General features: G+C 49.6%; 1 protein-coding gene across 3 annotated transcripts in view; it reads left to right on the top strand.

The window, feature by feature from the left end:
* Window positions 1-20769, top strand: part of Slc4a8 (solute carrier family 4 (anion exchanger), member 8) — a 62225-nt gene that overhangs the window by 24203 nt on the left and 17253 nt on the right. For all 3 annotated transcript variants that reach the window (NM_021530.2, XM_017316718.1, NM_001347102.1), the window contains 13 exons: window positions 1215-1403; window positions 2211-2296; window positions 3061-3218; window positions 3886-3973; window positions 4957-5103; window positions 5648-5748; window positions 9814-9988; window positions 10556-10689; window positions 12044-12289; window positions 13698-13803; window positions 14531-14692; window positions 17286-17399; window positions 20301-20462. In NM_021530.2, coding sequence (NP_067505.2) covers window positions 1215-1403; window positions 2211-2296; window positions 3061-3218; window positions 3886-3973; window positions 4957-5103; window positions 5648-5748; window positions 9814-9988; window positions 10556-10689; window positions 12044-12289; window positions 13698-13803; window positions 14531-14692; window positions 17286-17399; window positions 20301-20462 — 1868 coding nt within the window. The remainder of the gene's footprint in view (window positions 1-1214; window positions 1404-2210; window positions 2297-3060; window positions 3219-3885; window positions 3974-4956; window positions 5104-5647; window positions 5749-9813; window positions 9989-10555; window positions 10690-12043; window positions 12290-13697; window positions 13804-14530; window positions 14693-17285; window positions 17400-20300; window positions 20463-20769) is intronic.

Raw genomic sequence — 20769 nt, forward strand, 5'->3', positions numbered from 1 at the left:
TTTTTTTTTTTTTTTTTTCCATAAGCACTCAGAAGTCTCCTCACACTGCTCCATCCTTGAACTGTGTTCCAAAAGGGTCACAACTGTCTTTCACTGACTTGTAACTACATACGTGTCTAAGAGCCTGCGAAGTTCCTAAGAAAGTGTGTGCCGTGTTTTGGATAGAGGAATCCCTGGGAATTAGTGCCCTACAGCCCTCAACAATGAGACCTCAGCCAAGCCTTGGCAGGGCAGCTGTAAGAATGATGGAGGCTGAGTTAATACGTCAGGCCATGGGAAGAGAGGAGGCAGAGCGCTGCCTGCATGGGGCAGTGGCGGAAGGGCACTGTTTCCAATGCAGCTCGGGAGGTAGAATTGATGGTAACAACCTGGTGGCATCCAGATGGCAGTGTCTGTGTGTAATTGGAGCTGCCATGACACTTGAGAGACAGATCTGAACTGAAATGTGCCCCTAGGTCTTCTAAAGGTGGTTCAGGTTATTGTGGTCAGCAGTGGGGGTGGGGACTCCACCTGTCTGAAGCTGGCTCAGGGGTCATAGGTTGGGTGAAAGAAAAGTATCACCCTTGGAGACTGAGGGCCACTCAGCAGTGTCACAAAAATCGGACAACAGCCACCAAACCTGTGTTACCCTCCTAGGACTGCTGGGATACATCTCCATCCGTGTGGTGGCTCGTGCCCGTGATCCCAGCATCCAGAGGTTAAGGCAGGTAGATGAGGTTCAACACTAGCCTGGGCTTGTAGCAAAGTCTTGTCTCAAAATAAAACCAGTGAACCAATCAGTAAGTTTGGAAGTCAGAAATCTGAAATGAGTTTAGTTTGGGCTGCATTCCTCAAAGGCCCACAACAGGAACGTTTCTCCAGCTTCCAGCTTCCGGGAGCTACAGGTGCTTTTTTGTTTTTTGTTTTTTGAGACAGCGTTTCTCTGTGTAGCCCTGGCTGTCCTGGAATTCACTCTGTAGACCAGGCTGGCCTCGAACTCAGAAATCCGCCTGCCTCTGCCTCCCAAGTGCTGGGATTAAAGGCATGTGCCACCACGCCCGGCTACAGGTCCTTTTTGATTGAGGATTTTCTTTTCTTTTGGGGAATTTTAAGAGGGAAAGGAAAAATAAAACTAGTAGTAGAGGGTGGAGCAGCTTGCCGCCACCCGCTGCTCCTTCCCCGAGCACCTGATGCGGGTCCTCTGTTCCTGAGTGTTGGTTGGACTCTGCTTTTAGACCTGATCCTGGACCAGCAGGAGCTGCTCCGAGACCTGAGCGACAGCGTGAGGGTTAAAGTGCGGGAAGCCCTGCTGAAGAAGCACCACCACCAGAACGAGAGGAGGAGGAACAACCTCATCCCCATCGTCCGCTCCTTCGCTGAGGTTGGCAAGAAGCAGTCTGACCCGCACTCCATGGACAGAGATGGTGAGGGGGCCTTTGGGGGCGCTTGCGGTTTGTTTTGTTGGTGCTGCTGCTCCGCACTACATCTCTTTGGTGGGTGGTAAGCAGGGTGGCCCGGGACTGGTACCGTCTCCCACTTGTGCTCTCAGAAAGGGAGCAGCTGTGAGGAGAGTGCCCAGTGCCCACACTGATGCTCATCTGGGGCAGAAGAAGCAGCCTTTTTCAATTAGCAAACGTCTTGGCTCAGACACAGAATGCTGTAGCATAGACAGGCTTCTGTGCTTGTGCTCTTGGCTCTGCCGTCTGCAGAGTCTGTGGCCCTGGACATCTCTTACAGCCCTTCACATGTCAAGTTAATAAAGACCATAGCAGGACTGTCCTTCCTTTGTTATGGGATTTCCAGGCATTCACTTAAGTCTAAAGTCTGATCCCAGGTGCAGGTGGGTTGCAAACTCTTCAGCTGCTAATGGCTACCTCCCCGTGGCTTGGCAGAGCCTTGTCTGTATTATATTCTAGTCTCTGTGTTTACTAAGTTAGAGAGTACAGACCTCTTTGGGAACCTGTTTCTTCTGTAAGCTTTCTGTAGAGGTCCACATGCACTTCTGGCTAAAGGTCACCGCAGCTATAGAGAAATGAGAGAGAGGCCTTGACTGCTAAAGAAGATGGAGGGAGTAGCTAGGCCTCTTGCTTACCATTAAGTGCGTGGGGACAGGTGTGAAGGGACCCTGCTCCCTGGTGCAGGGTCCGCTCGGCCTCTGCTGTGTGGGCTGGGCTGTGTCAGAGGGGAAAGGGCAAGCTCCTAGCGGATTCTGCTTGACTTTCTCCCGCCAGGGCAAACGGTGTCTCCTCAGTCAGCTACAAACCTTGAAGTGAAGAATGGTGTGAACTGTGAGCACAGCCCTGTGGATCTAAGCAAGGTGAGGAGATGTGGCAAGTTGGCCTCTCTGTGCTATTCACAGACGGGCGCTGCTTCTGTGGACAGGGTGCCCATCACCCTAATCTTCCCCCTTCATACACCCAGCCTGGGGAGGCTGGCTCCTCAGGGATGGCCCTGCAGTTCCTTCTCATCTTCAAGTTGTCAGGACGGTATTCTGCGGCTGCCTCCTGTCACTCCTAAAGTCTCAGACGACTCTTGGGGGCTGTGACTCGTGCATCTGACGAAGCAGTCAGGTATTAGAAAAAGAAAAATACCGTGACCCAGAGCTTCCGAGGAGCACGATGGGACGGAATTCAGGCCAGAGTTCTTGCACTAACTTTGATTCTTGAGGTGGCTCAGTGGATAAAGGTGTTTGCTGCCCGAGGATCTGAGTTCCACCCTGAAACCCTCACCAAGCAAGGAGAGTACGGACTCTCACAAGGTGTTCTCTGGCCTCCACACGTGTGCTGCTGCTGCATGTGTGGACACGCACGTGCACACACGCTGACCTACATGTATACATTTCTAGTCAATGTTCCCTCCCTGGTCTTAGTTGCTTTGTTTGTTTTGTTTGTTTGTTTTGTTTTTAAACAGTGGGACTGATGGGTTCTGTGCTGCCTCCACTCAGGGCTTTTGTGGAGGTGAACTAGAACAGTGAGAGACGGTTTTAACCTTGAACGACTCGTGAAGTGGAGCTGTGAAGAAGGTGATTGGTGTTGAAGACGATGGCCCCCAAATCACCTGAAGGTTCTTGTGCGTTTCTAGGTGGATCTTCACTTCATGAAAAAAATTCCCACGGGGGCAGAGGCCTCCAATGTCCTGGTGGGAGAGGTGGATACGCTGGACCGGCCCATCGTGGCCTTCGTGAGGCTCTCCCCGGCTGTGCTGCTCTCTGGCCTGACGGAAGTGCCCATCCCAACGAGGTAACGTGGGGATAGGCTGAGGGCAGCCTACTCAAAGCAGACTTGTGTGAGTGCTGGCGCTGGAAAGTAGTTATCCCTAAAGTTAGGGTCAGCTGCATGGAGAGACGCGTCAGGATTCCTCGGAGCTGTGGGAGCAGGCGGGCAAGTGACACGGGAGGCCTCAGGCTCTCTCCTAGTCAGAGAGCAGTCTCCAGGGAACCGGCTCTGGGCAGAGGTACTGGTGTCTTTCCATAGCGCTGGTGGGACTTGGCCATAGGTGGTGGCGTGGTAATTCGGAGCTCAGTAACTGTAGCGTTCAGATGCTCCTTCCAGGGCGCTCCTCAGCTTCCTCACCCTGCTCTTCCCTATTTTCTTATTAGAACAATGAATGGGACCTAGATGTAACCCTGGATTTACACAACGCCGTGTTTTGAAAAGACATCCTTCCGGTAGCTAGAAATCGTGTCTATGGTAACTCTAAGAAATGTAGCCAGTTATTGAATAATGTCTCATAAATAGCTCCAAATGGTGTTTGGCCATAACAAGGTGACATCTAGCTACAGGGTAGTTCTTTCCTTGAAGGCACAGGGACAGTGTGTTAGCAGGGAAAGAGCTTTGCTGTTTGGAGAAGGTAAAACGCCAGCCTCTGTCCTTGCTTACAGAGCTCCTTCTTTGTGTGTTCTGGCAGGTTTTTGTTTATCTTACTGGGCCCAGTGGGAAAAGGGCAGCAGTACCATGAGATTGGCAGGTCCATGGCCACCATCATGACGGACGAGGTACATGCCGCCGCTGCCCTCCTCATTCTCTCGTAAATGCTGAGTGCTCACTCTCTCCCAGAAACTGAATGCGTTGTTGGGATAAAATGATGGTTGTCACAGTGTCTGCTGGGAGCAGTTCAAGGACCGTTTCTGAGAGCCAATGAAGAGTGAGGCAAGCCCCCGGGAGGTCTTTCTTGCTGTTCTATCTCTTTGCTTTCCAGCTTCTTACTGTGTAGCCCAGGCTGGCCTCGAACACCCAGTGCTGGGATTGTAAGCATTTAGCACTATGGCCACTTAACTCTCCCCTTTTCAAGGAATTAAAGATGCAGAAAATCAAAGTAGAATGTGTAGACTTTGTGTTTAATGTCACTTGTGAAACCTGAGTTAACCTTCCTGAGACTATGGCTAATTAAATACATTGATGTCATTTGCATAAGGAAATACTTCTATTCCATGGAAACAAGACGAGTCTGCGTAGGGTCAGGACATGCCCTTACATGTCACGTGTAAGCTGTGGCTTGCTGTCCCACACCGTTGCTCTGTGCTGTAGAGTTTCCCTGGTGCACGTCTCAGTGGGCACAGGCAAGCGTGGGCTGTTTGATCTTTGATTCTTTCACAGAAGTGTTCACTAGGGAGCCCTTCTAGATTCAAACACACTCCCAGAATCTCTGTGAATCTTGCCTCTCCAGTGGAGATTGTCTCACTCTCTAGCCCAGGTTGGCCCTCAGCTTGGCAGTCCCCCTCCCCTAGCCTCTGGAGCGGGTGGCTTTACAGGTGTACACCTGCACACCGAGCTTGGGTTCCTCTGAAAACTCCACGTACTTCGATAAGCGCCAAGTTTTATCTCTTAGATACCCACGGCAGGGATAAAAACTGAGAGGCTGTGTCCCTGCTCATTGGAGTGTGTGTGTGTGTGTGTGTGTGTGTGCGCGCGCGCGCGCACGCGTGCCCGTTGGAGGTGAAGGAATTCTGAGACTTCCTAAGTTCTTTCCTCTCTCTAGATTTTTCATGATGTGGCATATAAAGCAAAGGAACGCGATGACCTCCTGGCAGGGATTGACGAGTTCCTGGACCAGGTGACGGTGCTTCCGCCAGGGGAGTGGGACCCATCTATTAGAATTGAGCCACCCAAGAATGTCCCTTCCCAGGTAATGAATGCATGTAAGATAGTGGTGGCTGCTGTCGGGGGGCTCCTGAAAGTCAGAATAGGAGCAACAAGCTAAGCCACAGTAGCATAGGCCCGCTCAGGTGTGCTGGGGAGGACAGAGGGGGAGGGGGAGGGTCAGATGGTTCCCTGTCAGACTGGACTGGACCAGAGCTCCTGTGTGTGCTAGGCTGAGGCTGGGCATTTTACCCACGGGAATTTGCTCTTCCGAGGCGCTCCCCTCCCCCGGGCGCTCTGACCTCTAGTTTACAGGAGAATTAACTGACCTTCTAGGGCAAGATTTTAAAGGAGGTTACATCGAAGCACACTGGAAACTGCAATTTAGGTCAGATTCTGTTGGGGGAGTCGTTTGGTTTATATAAATACATACATCTCTCCCCCCCCCCCCCGAAGTCACCTGTGTCAAATCCACAAATCTATTTGGAAATCACAAACATTTTAATGTTGTTCTGGCTTTTGTGTTATCCTGTTGCCACCAAGGACAAAGAGGGGCTGACTGGACTCATTTTATTTCCTTTTGTCAAAAGGAAAAAAGGAAAATGCCCGGTGTTCCAAACGGAAACGTTTGCCACATAGAACCAGAGCCACATGGGGGGCACAGTGGGCCAGAACTGGAGCGGACTGGGCGGTAAGTTCTGGGACATTGCGTCCTGGGTGCCACGCACCGGCAGACACAGCTAAGGAAAGAGGCGTCCTCTGTCTCTAACATCCTGGGTAGAAGTTTATTGACCATGGTTGACGTTCACACGAGACCATCTACTGTACATTAACATGAATGTGTCCAATATCATATTCATTCTACTTTTTTGAACTATTTGCTAAGTTCTGTCTGTTCCCGGTCCTTTCTAGATGTTCCCTCTGATGTAAACTCAGCACCTCTCTCCTTCCTTGTCTCCTGGCGTTCTTCTTACTCTTTGTCTCTGCTTTGATGCTGTGTCCTTCGGAAAGCCTTCTGATATTCTCTGTGGCTGACGCTGGGCACTTGTACTGTAGAGATCTTTAGCTTCCCATCACAGTCCACATCATTCAACGTTGTTATCGTCGTCTCTCCTGCTGGACCGTTGGCTCCAAAGCCTCAAAGTCCCCACTCTGCCTCTAAAAAATTATCCTAGCCCACTTAAAATTATGTAAAAGATGAATGTGAGCCTTGGACACAGTGAAAATTTCTGGATCTCTCTGGACTGCACAGTCCCAGAACACACCACCCTGGGTGTGTTTTTAATTCTTCACACCATTAGTTGTGTAGCTTTGAAGGTAGATGTGTCTGTGTGTGTGTACCATGTTGTGGGGACTTGAGGCCAAACACACAGCCTTTGGGACAGTTATCTATGCTGGGTGAGGAAGTATCTGGATATCCCCTGGAGTGGACCCTGAGGAGGAGCAAGAAGGCAGTGGGAGGCTTTTCTGACCGGCTCAGCTGGGGCAGAGAGAGTGTGGTGAGCCTTTCTGATGCTGATACAGGCAGGGTGGAGCAGGGCAGGGTGGACTAGCGGGAAAGCACCTCAGCAGGGCCCTCTGGAAAGGGGTTTCTGGGATCCCTTATTTGGGATGCAAATTCTTGGGAAGAGCTATGAGGAAAGAATCCAGAGCTGCTGTCTCAGTGACACCCCCCTCCACACACACACACACACACACACACACACACACACACACACACACACACACATGCTGTGGTAGTTAAACGGCTTTGTGCTCCTAGCAGGTCACGCTCCAGTCACCCTCCAGGGCCCTCTGGATTATCGAATGAAAGACAGACAGACAGACAGACTGACACACACACACCTCAGTTAATTTTAATATGCCTTGACTAGCTCAAAGGCTAGGCAGTTCTTATCTTTCCCACTGCTAGCAAACATTCCCCTCCGGTCCTTCGGAGTTAACATTTTTTCAAATCTCTATTTCATCTCTGCTGCCCCAAACACAATTGGGGAAGTGGCCCGTGCGGCCCGTCCTTTAGACCTGGTCTTTCTTCTCCCCCAGCATGGCAATCTCTCCCTCCTCTCTTCTCTTCCAGTTCCAAGGCCCCTGCCTCAGTCTCCCTGCCCAGCCATTGGCCGTATGTCAGTTGTCAATCAAATATAGCTCAGGGCTGAGTCCCTCAGCGTTTGGGAATGCCAGCCTTTGGGAACCGAATTGAATTGAGACAGCATTAGAACTAATCCCTTACACTCCTCCACATCTCTCCAAACACACAGGCTTCAAACAGGTTTCTGTCAGAACGCACCAGGCAAATGGATGGATGGCCTGTTCCGAAATCACGCCAGGGACAGGTTCTCTAAGCCAGAGATCCAGAGTGCAGTGGCCATCTACACAGCTAAGTCTTTCTTGCATCAAGCTCAAATTCTTATCTCTTTGTGCCTTTCTGCCTCCAAACACTTGATCATCAAGGACGATTCAAAGGGGGAAGGAAGCATCTTCATCTAATTGATGTCTGCGTTAGAGCTGGGCTTCACTCATGAATGAGATATGGGCTAACTCCAAAGAAACAATCATAGCAGGGTGGTGGTGGTGCCTGCCTTTGGACCCAGCACTGAGGACACAGAGGCAGGTGGATGTCTGTGAGTTCCAGGACAGCCAGGGCGACATTTTACAGAGACCTTGTCTTAAAAACAAAACAATACAAAAAGAAGTAATCAAAGTCCTTCCATGAAGAGTGAGCCGGTGCCCTCTTGTCTTAGGCAATTAGGTGGCATCGCCTGTGTCACATAGCTCCTGTCTGACATTCACAGACTCGCCTCCATGAAGAGGCTGAGCACTGTGGTAGCATCACAGGAGCCTCAGTGAGGCAGGTGTCAGAGATTCTTTTTCCCAGGATAATATTCCTCAGATGAGGGTTGTTGGTAAAGGGTGACAGGCCTTGTACAAGACACTGTTGTAGGTAGGACCCAGAAACCCTTGAATACTCCCCAGACTAATCACTGCCACCGCAGAGGTCCAGAGAGAGAAAGACAGAATGGTGCTGTGTTTTAAGTCAGACCTCTGGTCCCTCCCCCAGGCTGCCTGAGTTGCTTTGCCACACAGGCCGAGGCTGAGGCAGGTCCTGAGGTGGGGCTTCCTCTCTCCTCTTAAGAGCACAGCCAGCCTGTGACGTTACTGGTGTAAGTGCAGGGACAGCGTCACACCAGAGGAAAACAGTGAAGGGGCAGTGACCCCCTCCCAGCCCACCTCAGCCTGGGGCTTGTCTTCTGGGCTCTTGGAGAAGCAGAGAGGGGCAGCCATACTGCCTCCAGAGCAGAGTTAGAGGGGACCCCACATAGTGACCCAGGTAAACACCGGCTCTACCAACAGAGGGAGTTACATGTGGACCCCTGCGCCTGTCCGCGACACCAACGTTTTGCCAGTTTTGTTTCACTTATTTCCTCTCAGCTGTTTTTATGTTTTCTGGATGACTTTAAACCAAATCCTCGATATCATTTTCCTGTAACTCCGAGGACATAACAAACAGTTATCCCAGTCTGTAATCTGTAAGGTTAGCCACTGCCCTTTCAGCTATGGAGGGCTCAGCTCACACTGAGTTTTTGAAGATTGTTAACATCTTTTTGGAGTTTATTTGTTGATGTGGGTTCCACTCAGAGTTTGTGGTTGGTTATTAGTTCCCGCCCCTGTTCCTTTCTTTTCCATTCCTTTTCTTCTATGCCAAGATCTGGAGTCAGAGCTGTCTTATAGCTTCCCTGTGGTGAGGCTCCATTCTTAAGAAAGGGCTCAGCTGGCGGCAGTGCTCCTCCTGGGTGTGCATCCCGCTCTTCATTGGCCTCTGTGGAAGACCCTGAAGCGCTGCTGTCCAGGCTCCTGATTCTCCCTCCTGAGTAGCCCTGGAGCCTCCCCTCCTCTCAGCCCATGCTCTCTTAACACAGTGACCTCAAGGGTGGCCATTCTAGAGTGTGTGTTGCATGCTGCTGCTCCACTGTCTAAACTTTGTCAGTAACTTGACATGCTGCTAGGATTAAGTTCCAATTCCTCAAAGCCACTTATTGCCTCTGTGACTCAGTTTCTCCAACCGTGTCTGCAGGTTTTGCACCTTGAATGCAGCACACGGCTTCATGCTGGGGTGTCCCTCTGTCTTGTCTGGCTGTCGCCCAGGTCTTCCTTTGAGCCCCTGCTGAGATGCCTGTCCCTGGTCTGTGTCAACATGCATCCCCTGCCCTCCTGCACTTGGGTCTCTGAGAGCACGGGCTGTGTTTGTCTTGCTCACTGCTACATCTCCAGTGGCTGGCCAGGCCTGGTGGCTGGTCCTAAGTGTCTTCTACTGGTCAAGTGCATGAGTCAATTGTTATGCAAAGACTGAGGCAGGGGGGTTGTTCAGAGTGACAGTTTGCGCGTGGAGAGGCTTTATGTCTGGAGAGCCCCAAAGGACAGGAACATCTTTAGCTGCTTCTCAGGTCCCACCCAACAGCTTAATTTGAAGTTGAAGCTAATACTTGCCTTCTTCTTAATTTTTTTGAATATTGATAAGTGGGTAATATGCAAGCCCAAATTAACTTTTTAAATGCTTGGTACATACTCAGTTTTGCCATATGTTATATCCTTGATTATAACAAAACCTCTCTGTGCCAATTCCAAAGAGATATGTGCTTGGGGTGAAGTTGAAGCTAAAGTATTACGGAGCACATTTGAAGTACTTTCAAATGTGTGCTGCTCTGTGCCCTCACGGAAGAGGGACTGCGTTAGAGGCCTGTCTGCACTGTCTCTGCAGGCTGTTTGGGGGCTTGGTGCTGGATGTCAAGCGGAAGGCTCCCTGGTACTGGAGTGACTACCGGGATGCTCTCAGCTTACAGTGTCTGGCCTCCTTCCTGTTCCTGTACTGTGCCTGCATGTCGCCCGTTATCACCTTCGGGGGACTGCTGGGAGAAGCCACTGAAGGACGCATAGTAAGACCTTTGCATCATTTCTAATGGTCCAAAACAAGATTTAAATATCACGTAGCACCCAAGTTCTTTGGGGGAACATTACCTTGTCAAGGCTGGGAAGACTGGATCTTCTCCTGCGTGGTTGGAGTTGTGAGTTATGGGGGAGCACGGTTCTGCCTGGTGTATGTATCCCTTGTGTTTAGATATCACTTCGGTGCCTGGTTGCCTAGTTGAGTTGCTCACCACCCCAGGAATGGAAAATGGATCCACTGATAAGAAGTGAGAATCAGATTCGGTGACCGTGACAGCTCGTGTAGTGGTGGGAACTACATCATTGTGCTTTTTATACATCTTTGAATACCGAATTGAGCTGAACGATATAACTTAGTTAAGGAATCATGGTAGATGGTTTGGTACCTGAGTTATTAAAGTGGTGTCTGTTTGCTGGAGTACCAGGCACTGTGTACCCATCACTCTTGCTTAGAGGAAATATGAGCAGATGACTGTCAAGGCACGATGCGGCTAAGTCAGTGTGCTAAACAACTCTTCTCTGCAGGGCTGTGGACTCTTGTTTTTTCTCCTCCTCAGAGTGCGATTGAGTCGTTGTTTGGAGCGTCCATGACGGGGATTGCCTACTCTCTGTTTGCTGGGCAGCCTCTCACCATCCTGGGAAGCACGGGGCCCGTGCTGGTGTTTGAAAAGATTTTGTTCAAATTCTGCAAGTAAGACATTGGTTTTCCTGACAGTATCTGGGCGTGGCTGCTATGCGGTTGAGAGGAGGGGTGGGCACCCCCATAGCTCCTGTAGCTGCAGATGGCCTTTCTCTCCAGAGCCTGCAAAGTGTCTCCTCGACATTGCTGAAAGTCTTACATTAACATCAGTTTTTTAACTTAGATGTTTTTATTTTATGACTGTGGGCATTTTGCCTGCCTGCATGCATGCCTGAGCACCGTGTGTGTGATGCAATGGACACCAGAAGGTGGTGTTGGATTCCCTGGGACTGGAGTTACAGATGGTTGTGAGCCCCTATGAGGGTGCTGGGAATAAAACCCATGTCCTCTGGAAGAGCAGCCAGTGCTCTTAACCATTGAGCCACTTCTCCAACTCTTTTTATGTTCAACTAAGGTCTCTGTGTAGTTTAGGCTGTCCTGGAACTAACTGTAGCACAGGCTAGCCTTGCATTCACAGTTTTCTTACTTTGGTCTCCTGACGCTGGGTGGTTGCACCCCTAGGGCCAGACCGACTGCTTGATTTTCTTCTTTTTCTTTTCTTTTCTTTTTTTTTTTTTTGGACAGGAGTTTTCTCTGTGTACCCTGGGCTATCTTGGAACTCACTCTGTAGGTGGCCTCAAAGTCACAGAGATCCTCCTGCCTCTGCCTCCTGAATGATGGGATTAAAAGCATGTACCATCACTGGGCTGGCTTTTTTTAAAAAATATTTTTTAGATTTATTTATTTTATATATTTGAGTACACTGTAGCTGTCTTCAGACACACCAGAAGGGGGCATCGGATCCCATTGCAGATGGTTGTGAGCCACCATGTGACTGCTGGGAACTGAACTCAGGACCTCTGGAAGAGCAGTCAGTGCTCTTAACTGCTGAGCCATCTCTCCAGCCCTGACTTTTTAATTTTGAAGAAAAATATCTTAACTGATGCAGATTCCCTCCTATTTACATTTTAGGACACTCCCTCCTCAATATTCGGTCTGTGAATGGTAGTGAGGCCTAGCGATGTTGTAATTTCAAAGTTTTCTTTGAAGATCCTTTCCCACTTTGTATTGGAAGCAGAAACCCACAGGACTGGAGTCGACCCCATCTCCTTGCTGCGCGACCAGGCGCGACCACCCTGGGCAGTAATGTTGGAAATACTGCACAGGCGATGCTTTCCTCCTGTTCCATTTTCTGTATCTTTACCCTGTGAACGCCCTGTGAGGCTCTTGCACACACTGTCCCCGGGCTTTACTGAGGAGTTCAGTGTGTGCCGTCTTCAGGGACAGCAGGTCTCAGGCTGGAGTGGATAAGCTGGGAGTGATGGGCCACACTGCCCTGCTGCTTCTGAGCCGTGGTGTCTTTCAGGGACTATGCCCTTTCGTACCTGTCCCTGCGGGCTCTCATCGGGCTGTGGACTGCCTTCCTGTGCATCGTCCTGGTGGCCACGGATGCCAGCTCCCTCGTCTGCTACATTACCCGCTTCACCGAGGAAGCGTTTGCCTCCCTGATTTGTATCATCTTCATCTATGAAGCCATAGAAAAGCTGATCCACCTGGCAGAGACCTACCCCATCCACATGCACAGCCAGCTGGACCACCTGAGCCTCTATTAGTAAGCGCGCTCGCTCTCTGCCTCTCCCTGCCTTTCTTTTATTTCATTTACTTAGAGAATTAGGAGCTTTCTCCTTCCTCAGGCGTGGGAATCAAGCAATTCACACCGCAGTGTGCTACAGGGATTTAAATATACAATGTATCTTGATAGTGTTCACCCCAATTACTTTCCCTTGTATCTCCACTGCGCTGGCTGTCCTTCTCTTCTGGGGTGTGTGTGTGTGTGTGTGTGTGTGTGTGTGTGTGTGTACATGTGCATGTACCTATATACATACACGTGTGTGCATGTGTACAGTGGCCACTGTTTGGAGGTCAAAGGACAACTTGAGAGGAGTTAGTTCTCTTCTTTCACCATGTGGGCCCCAGGGATTGCACTCAGGTCATCTAGCTTGGTGGCAAATGGCTTTATCCAGTGAGCCATCTCACTGGCCCTCATCTTAGAAGTCCGTGCGTTCCACCTACCTGACCCCAGGAATCCTGTCTTAACCTCATTTCTGGCTTGTCTGTAGGCCTCACCCACAAGTGGCATTTTTACGTGGCTCTGAGGCGAGCCTGAACACAGGCATTTTAACTGAGTCATCTCAGCCTTTTTACTTGATGTTTTTGGGACAGGGTATGTACGTTGTTTAAGCTGACTTTAAAATGACTTCAAATGGTGCTTCTACCTTCATCTCCCAAGTACCTGGGACTTCAGGGGCATAGCAGCATGCTAAGCTTATTTTTAAATTAGCATATAGTAGTTGAAGATATTTACGGAGTACAAATGTGATATTTCAACACGTGCATATGATATGTAATGATCAGATCAGAATAATTGGCATATTTTATGGAATGGATTTTTCGAGTGCATGTGTGCATGTGTGCATGGCACAGTTTATCTGTGGAGGTCAGGGGATAACCTCAGGCACTGGTCTTTGCCCACCATCTTTTTCAGCAGAGGCTCACAGTTGTTTGACACTGTATGTTCCCAGCTAGCTGACTCTGTCTCCAGCTCGCTCTTCATCATAGGCGTGATGGGTGGCAGATGTCCACAGCATCCCTAAGCATCTAGAGACTTAAACTTGGGTTCTCATGCTTGTATGGCCAGCGCTTTGCACATGGAGCCACCCTTCCCAGCCCTGGGTGGAGTATTTAAACACTAAGTATATTTGATGCTTCTCGCTCTCAAGAGCTGAAACTTAATTCTGTTATGAAAGGCCTGGCTGCTAAATGTACAGGTGAAGCTAAAGTAGGAATGGCTGTCAGCCTACGGTGCTGCCGGCGTGCTGACTGTACCTCAGCCCTTAGGACCCATCTTTGAGAACTGAAGTTATGAGAACGAAAGCTCTTAGGCTCCAGCCTAGTCGTGGCTGAGAACACTTGGTAGCCAGCTGGCTGCTTCCCTCAGGGCCGGCTTCCTCTTTCCCTAGCTGCAGGTGTGTGCTCCCGGAGAATCCAAACAACCACACCTTACAGTATTGGAAGGACCACAACATCCTGGCTGCCGAAGTGAACTGGGCAAACCTGACAGTCAGCGTAAGTCTGGGCGTGGCCGGAGGCCCTCCGATGACCGATGACCGCCCCGTCTAAGGAGGACTTAGGTAGAGGCGGGGCAGCACTCTGCCGGACCCTGGCACTTAAGCTTAAGCGGACGTAGTGGCTCACCTGTAATCCTAGCACTTAGGAGACCAAGGTTAGAAACCTTTAAGTTTGAGGCCATCCAGGGCTATACGGTGAGGCCTGTCTGGGGTCTAAAATGGGCTACTTTGATCAAATAACCAGTAACAATGTGTGGGCTTGTTACTGGTTAACTCTGCTAAATCATCTTGATATACTTATAGATTTCCTTGCTGTTTTCACGCTAAAATTGCTACATTTTATTTATTGATCTCTGTAGCATCCTTGGTGGGAGCAGTTAGCTGATGCACATTTCTGTCAGATATTCAAATATTCAAAGCATGAATATTTAAGTTCTAAGGTTCTCTCTAATAAAAATGACAGCAACTTCTAAGTTCTTTCCAGAGCCTAGGGAGGAATGTTTGTTCCAGAGAGTTCTAACTTTGTGTCCAAGTGTCTTGGTTAGGACCACACAGTCTTCTTGACAAGGACCTGCTAGCGAGGGCCGCAGCCTGTGTGGTGGTCAAGTGGATAATGTGGGCCTGTGCTCCCCAGCAGGGGATGGCAGTGCGGGGTGAACTCAGAAGGCAGCAGCCGGTTGTTATGTGTGCCCGACTCTTGTCACCCAGAGTGCTTTTTGCTCCAGGAATGCCAGGAGATGCACGGGGAGTTCATGGGATCTGCCTGCGGTCACCACGGACCCTACACGCCCGACGTGCTCTTTTGGTCCTGCATTCTGTTCTTCGCCACCTTCATCGTCTCCAGCACCTTAAAGACATTTAAGACAAGCCGCTACTTCCCGACCAGGGTAGGCAGCATGCTTATGCTTTGCCTGTGTTTGGTTCAGCTGTCTGTCAGAATCCTTTCTCTGCCCCACGCTGGGGCAGGCTTCTCTAGCACTGGGCAGCTTCTTCCACAGCTCTGTCAGGTGCAAGGAGGAGGCTTTAAACCTTTGCGGTTTAAAGGGGCCAGGTAAGTTAAGGCGCTGGAAAGCTCTCTAGAGGTAATGTTGGCCTTCCAGAATAGTGCTAAGTTTCATGTCTCAGATCCTCCAGATCCTTGGGAAGTAAGGCCAGAGCAGGCATGTTGAAAACAGTCAGTTGGAGAGATTATCTTGCCCAGTCTAAAGGACCCCAGAGCCCCTCCCCACCCATGGTTGCTACCGTAGTTTATGAACTTCCTGGCTGCTGCCCCGCCTGCCGCCTGCCGCCTGCCGCCTGCCTGCGGCTCGGATTCTCTCCTTGATGATCTGAAGCCTCAAGATGCATCGTGTGTGTCAAGAGCAAAGGTCTGTTCAGGCAGAGTTAGAGCCTGAGTCTGAGCAGCTGTGTGGCCACTGAGTCATTGCTTCTGTGCGGTTTCTCACCCAGCTACATGCGAGTGAGAACCAGAGTACATGAGGGTGCGGGTGGGGGCTCTGTGGATTAAAACCCACCTTAGACCTCCATGACCTGCAGAGTCGTTGAGCCTATTAGCGAAGTTTGCGACCTGTTTTCTGTCAGGACAAATAGCTGTCAAGTGGCTACTAGATGCTCTCACTGTTGCTCAAGCCTGGGCAAGTGCCACGGGGAACACAAAGATCTCTGCAGGGCCAGCGAGAGGGCTCAGTGGGTGAAGACGCTTGCTGCCAAGCCTGATGACCTGAGTTCAGTCCCTGAGACCCACACGGTAGAGAGAGAACAACTTGCTCAGGTTGTCCTATGTGTGCACATGTACACAGAGTAAGTAAATCAATTCTTTAAAACTAATTCAGAAATATCGTCCAGTGGCCATGAAGGGAAAGTACAGGGACAGGCAGTCCCAGGTCCATCAGCCCGGGAGTCAGTGCTGTAGGGATTCAGAGCAGAGAAAGAGGGACCATGGCGTTGTTTCATGGCACAGGTATGAAGCTTCATGGAATGCATGGGGCAGTCAGGGATGATCAGAACTATGGAGGACACGCTGCAAACCTTAGGCATCGAAGCAAAGTGATGTTGCATGTGCGTGCACATGTGTGTGCGTTGGGACACTGAGGTTACGGCAGGTGTCATTTCCTATCTTTTATTAAAGCACCCTAAGTTCTAACATGGGGCAGGCCTCTTGGGATAGGCCTTAAAATGGATAGGAATACACACATGTACATGTACACTTACACATATACACACATACATAGTGCACACACCACATTCATACACATGTACCATACACACACATGCACACACACCACATGTGCACACACACTACACATGCACCACATATACAAAATAAACACTATTGAAAAAGTGAAGCAGGTACTGGGGGGCGAGGGGCTGAGTGTGAATTTTAAGTAGGTCCATAACAGGGTGTCAGCAGTGCTGGGGAGACTCTGTCCAACGTAGAGGAGTCTCGGCTAAAGATTCTTGACCACGGCACAGAAAAGGATTTCCACAAGCCACAGGGAAACAAAATCGGTGAGTGTCTTTAAAGTATGTGACAGAGTCGCACAGGGAAAGGACACAGAAGACTCTGAAAGTCTTCTCCAGGGCAGAGTGAGTCTGTTTTTCTGAGTTTCCGTGCTCATGAGGCGTAACTTACAACAGGGCTTAAAGTTGAAGCTTAAAATTAAGCAAAACCTGTTAGCTCTCTGAGAGATTGCTTGTTTCATCAGTAAAGTGCTTGCACATGGCTGTGACAGTTAAAAAAAAAATGAGCCCAGGTAAAAAGTCTGGGTATTATGGCGCCTACTTGTGAATCCGTTCTCAGGAGGTAGAGACCGATCCAGGTGGTTCCTGGCAGGTGTGGAGACTGTGGTGGGAGTGAGCAGGGCTTTGAGTGAGGAGAGCTTTGGGGTTTGAACAAGGAGACCTCTGGGGGTTAGTAGAGGAAGATGTGATTCAACTCGGGCTTGTTTTTAATTTATTCATGTATTTATATTCCATATGCCACCCCCTCCCTGTCCTTCCATCACAGGGGTCCTCCCCTCTGCCCCTCTCCTTCACCTGTGACCCTTACTCCTGAAGACTGTTTCAGGAGCACTGGAGGGCAAAGGTGAAGCGGGTCACCCAGTGAGAGAAGGCAGTGGCTTGCTGAGTGTGGGGACATGCTCAGGTTCTGGACACATTCGGAATATCAGCTGAGGTCCGTGTGGATGCTGGGTGTGGGAGGACTTGAACATGCTGCTGCAGAGGTTTGGGCTAGCACACAGTAAACCTTGGCTGGTCTCAGAAATCTGAACGTGGGCCTGGGTACCCCAAACTGCACTCTTTAGAGACTGGTCTCGGCTACGTTAGACTGTGTCAGAGGCTTGGTTTTCCGTATTGTAGCCTTGTAATGTGGGCATTACTTTGAGTATCCTAAAATAATCTTGTTTAAGGATTTTCATGTTAGTTCAGGCGCTAACTTTCTGTGCTGTGTTTAACTGCTGCGATTGTTTGCCATGCCAGGTCCGCTCCATGGTGAGTGACTTCGCCGTGTTCCTCACCATCTTCACCATGGTGGTCCTTGACTTTCTGATTGGCGTCCCGTCGCCAAAGCTTCAGGTTCCCAATGTGTTCAAGGTGAGTGGACCTCGGTGATCTTCAAGCCTGAGGGTACACTGATCTCAAGTTGCTCTCGGAGGCTCAGAAGGAAAGGGTAACATTTGTTGCCATGAAGAGTTTTCTGCTAAGCTTTAGGAGAACAGAAAGTGCCTACTGACTTACAGATGCGGTGGCGTGGAGAGGCGGTCCGTGGAGGGAGTCTGGCAGACTGGCAAGCCGTAGAGATGATCTCAGACCTCGGAAGGTCGGGTTTGGAGTCGAGGGCTCTCCTGAACCATCAGGAGATTTCTTCAGCACTATTTTGTGTTTGCCTGTCAAATTCTTGATAATCCATAGTAGTTACAAATCTTACATACAAACTGACATACTGTCCAACCCCTGGGATCCCAAATGTAATTCAGGGCAAGAGTTACAAGTGGAGGGGACCGACCGGAAAGCTGAGCTCAGCTCCACAGACCCTCACTGGGTGGAGAGGCCGGGGAGCCCACACATGCTCAGCCACCTCAGAGGACTCTGGAATAGGACAGTGTACTGACATTTTTGACAGTTTTGGAGGTTTTGGTTTGGTTTAGTTTTTTTGTTTTTGTTTTGTTTTTGTTTTTGTTTTGTTTTGTTTTGTTTGTTTGTTTTTGGTTTTCGAGACAGGGTTTCTCTGTGTAGCCCTGGCTGTCCTGAAACTCACTCTGTAGCCTAGGCTGGCCTCGAACTCGTGATCCTCCTGCCTCTGCCTCCTTCAGCAAATCCTACCGGCATGGTTTCTTTAAAAAACACAGAAACAATGATAAGAATGTGCTTTGGGGGGCTGTGGCTGCTGCAGCAGCCGACATGATTTACCTCGTGCTCTGGCAGAAGAGCGGTTTTGTCAGCTGCATAACAGTTTGTGCTGTTATGTGATGTTTTAATTCTGGGAACTTCTCAAATCGTACATAGTTTCGAGGGCCCCGAGAGGCCAGTGGGTGGTTGTTGGTCGTTTAGGGAGGTTGGTGAGGTTTGTTAGTAGCTGTGGTCAAACAAGAAACAAAAGGAAAGGAATGAGGCCCAGGGCCTCCCCCGCTGCCTTGCTCCCCTCTGTCCTTGCTCCTCCCCTATCTCGTGTTAGAGGGTGAAACTGGGGGGGGCAAAGGGTGGGAAGAGGAAGAACCCACAAAGCAACAAGGACCAGCTACAGGAAGGGCTCAGGGCGGCAGGAAGACAAAGTGCGAGCCTTTAGACCCAACACACAGGAGGCAGAGGCAGGCAGATCTTGGTGAATCTGATGCCAGCCTGGTCTATGTGGCAGGTTCCTGGCCAGCCACGGCTACTCCATGGTGAGGTATTTTGCTATCTTTTTCACTATCTTCACAGTGATTACATGGACAGACTACTGGTATTATTTTTTCTATTTTGTCTGTTTAATTCTGTTAAACTTATTAAAATGCAAAATAGGTTAAACGCCCTTCATCTATATAACACAGCTCAGAGCCCCGGGTCTTAGCCCCGTGTGAATAAAAAACATTCAGTTCTCTTCCTGGTACCTAGCTGACTGCAGGACAAAGGGGTTTCTGTATAAAAATAGGAGATTTGGAGCATCCAGTCCTTGGGAAAGTCGTGTGATATGCGAGCTTAAGATGTGAGTTGATTTCTGGAACCTCTGGGAGGCAGGGAGAGACAGGCCTGAGAGACGGGACCTTAGAAAAACTGTGGCTTCTGAAGCAGAGGACGCTGTCTCCTGTCTTTCTCCTGAAGCAGCCAGTTTGCCGTTCCCTCGGCCGGTCTGAAAGCAGGAGTGCTCCCCTCTCCATAGCCACGGGTGGGCAGCTCCATGACCGTTCAGGCCCTCCACAGTAGGAAGGAAATGTTGTATTTGCGTGCACCCCATCTGCAAGCTCCTCTGTGCTTTAAACTATGTCTCGACTGCCTCTAATCCCGACAGCAGTGTAAACGGTGTCAGACTCTGTAGTGCTTGGAGAACAGTGACAACATCTGTATGTGCCTAACAGAGGCGTCTCCCCCGAACCTTTAGTCTGCAGTTTGTGGACTTGGCTATGACTACTTATAATATTGTTAATACTTTAGTACATTTTGTGTTGGTCTGAGAATGTTAACTACTACCTAGAATGCTCGTAGTTCAGAAACATAAGTTCTAAAGCTTTTAAAATGATTTTAACCTGTTCAGAATCCAGGACTTGGCAGGATTGTTGAGTTTTTGAACCCAAGTATTGTAACCCATGTATCAGCAAGATAGAACAGTCTCTCCCATATTTGCTGAGTTTTGGGTCGTCCTGGGTGGTAGATGTTCATCCTTCAGCACCGGGTGTTTTTCCTAGAGTGCACTAGGGGCGGGGTCAGGAGTTGAAGCAAATGGCCTATAAAGTCATTGAGGAAAGAGGGTCCCAGATCAGACAGGTCCCTAAGCTTTGGGCCTCCTAAAGCCTCCAGTTCCTGGGCCCCTGTTTCACCGCTGATGAGAGTGGCTCATGGGATAGTCTACTCTCAGCCCAAGAAATCTGAGCCTGTTTGCCTTTCCTCTGTACATCAGAGACAGACTGCATGGCTTTCTGTGAGGAGTGGCGAGGGTTATCTGTGTTATTTAGTCTTTGGAAGGCAGTTTTTAAACAACAGATTAGTTGCTAATTTCGTTTTACTTGTCCCAAGACTGAGATAAAGTTGCTTTCTCTGTACTCAGAGAATAAATGGAAGACAGTGTCGAATTAATGTGTATTCCACAAGAAGCTCAGAGAGGATTCACTGCCAAGGGGGATCTGGAAAAAAGGTCGGAGATTTCCTTAGGGGCCATTACAGTTCATGCTTTGTTTTGTGTTTCTAAAGCCTTTCCTTCAAAGGAGAACAAAAGGGAAAGTGGAATAGTGTTAAGTGTGGTTTGGTTTGTGCTCGTCTTCAGAGTTAAGATACAGAAACCACGCTTGTTTTCTCTCCTAGCCAACAAGGGACGATCGAGGATGGTTTATTAATCCCATTGGCCCCAATCCCTGGTGGACTGTGATAGCCGCAATTATCCCAGCTCTCCTGTGCACTATCCTGATATTCATGGACCAGCAGATCACCGCTGTCATCATTAACAGGAAGGAACACAAGCTCAAGGTGAGCAGGGGCTCTGACCTGGGAGGCTGAGATCGCAGTCGGTTAATTAATGTTTTATATTAGGATAAGCCCATCTGTACCAGGAGCTATAGAGAAGAATAAAGTCTCCGAAGGGCTTTTCATTGCTTGCCCATTAACAGCAAAGGTTGGTTGGAGGTGAGACTGGAGTGGAGCATGGCGCTAAGATGTGGGAGGAGCTTGCACTCCTGTCACTCTCCTGGCAAGCTGTACCGTGGTGGATGGGCAGCGGCCCTGCTGATCCCTAAATAGCTGCGATTCTGAATCAACAGCTATACAGCTTTTCCTC

Source organism: Mus musculus, chromosome 15 (assembly GCF_000001635.26).
Source record: "Mus musculus strain C57BL/6J chromosome 15, GRCm38.p6 C57BL/6J".
Lineage (NCBI taxonomy): Eukaryota > Metazoa > Chordata > Mammalia > Rodentia > Muridae > Mus > Mus musculus.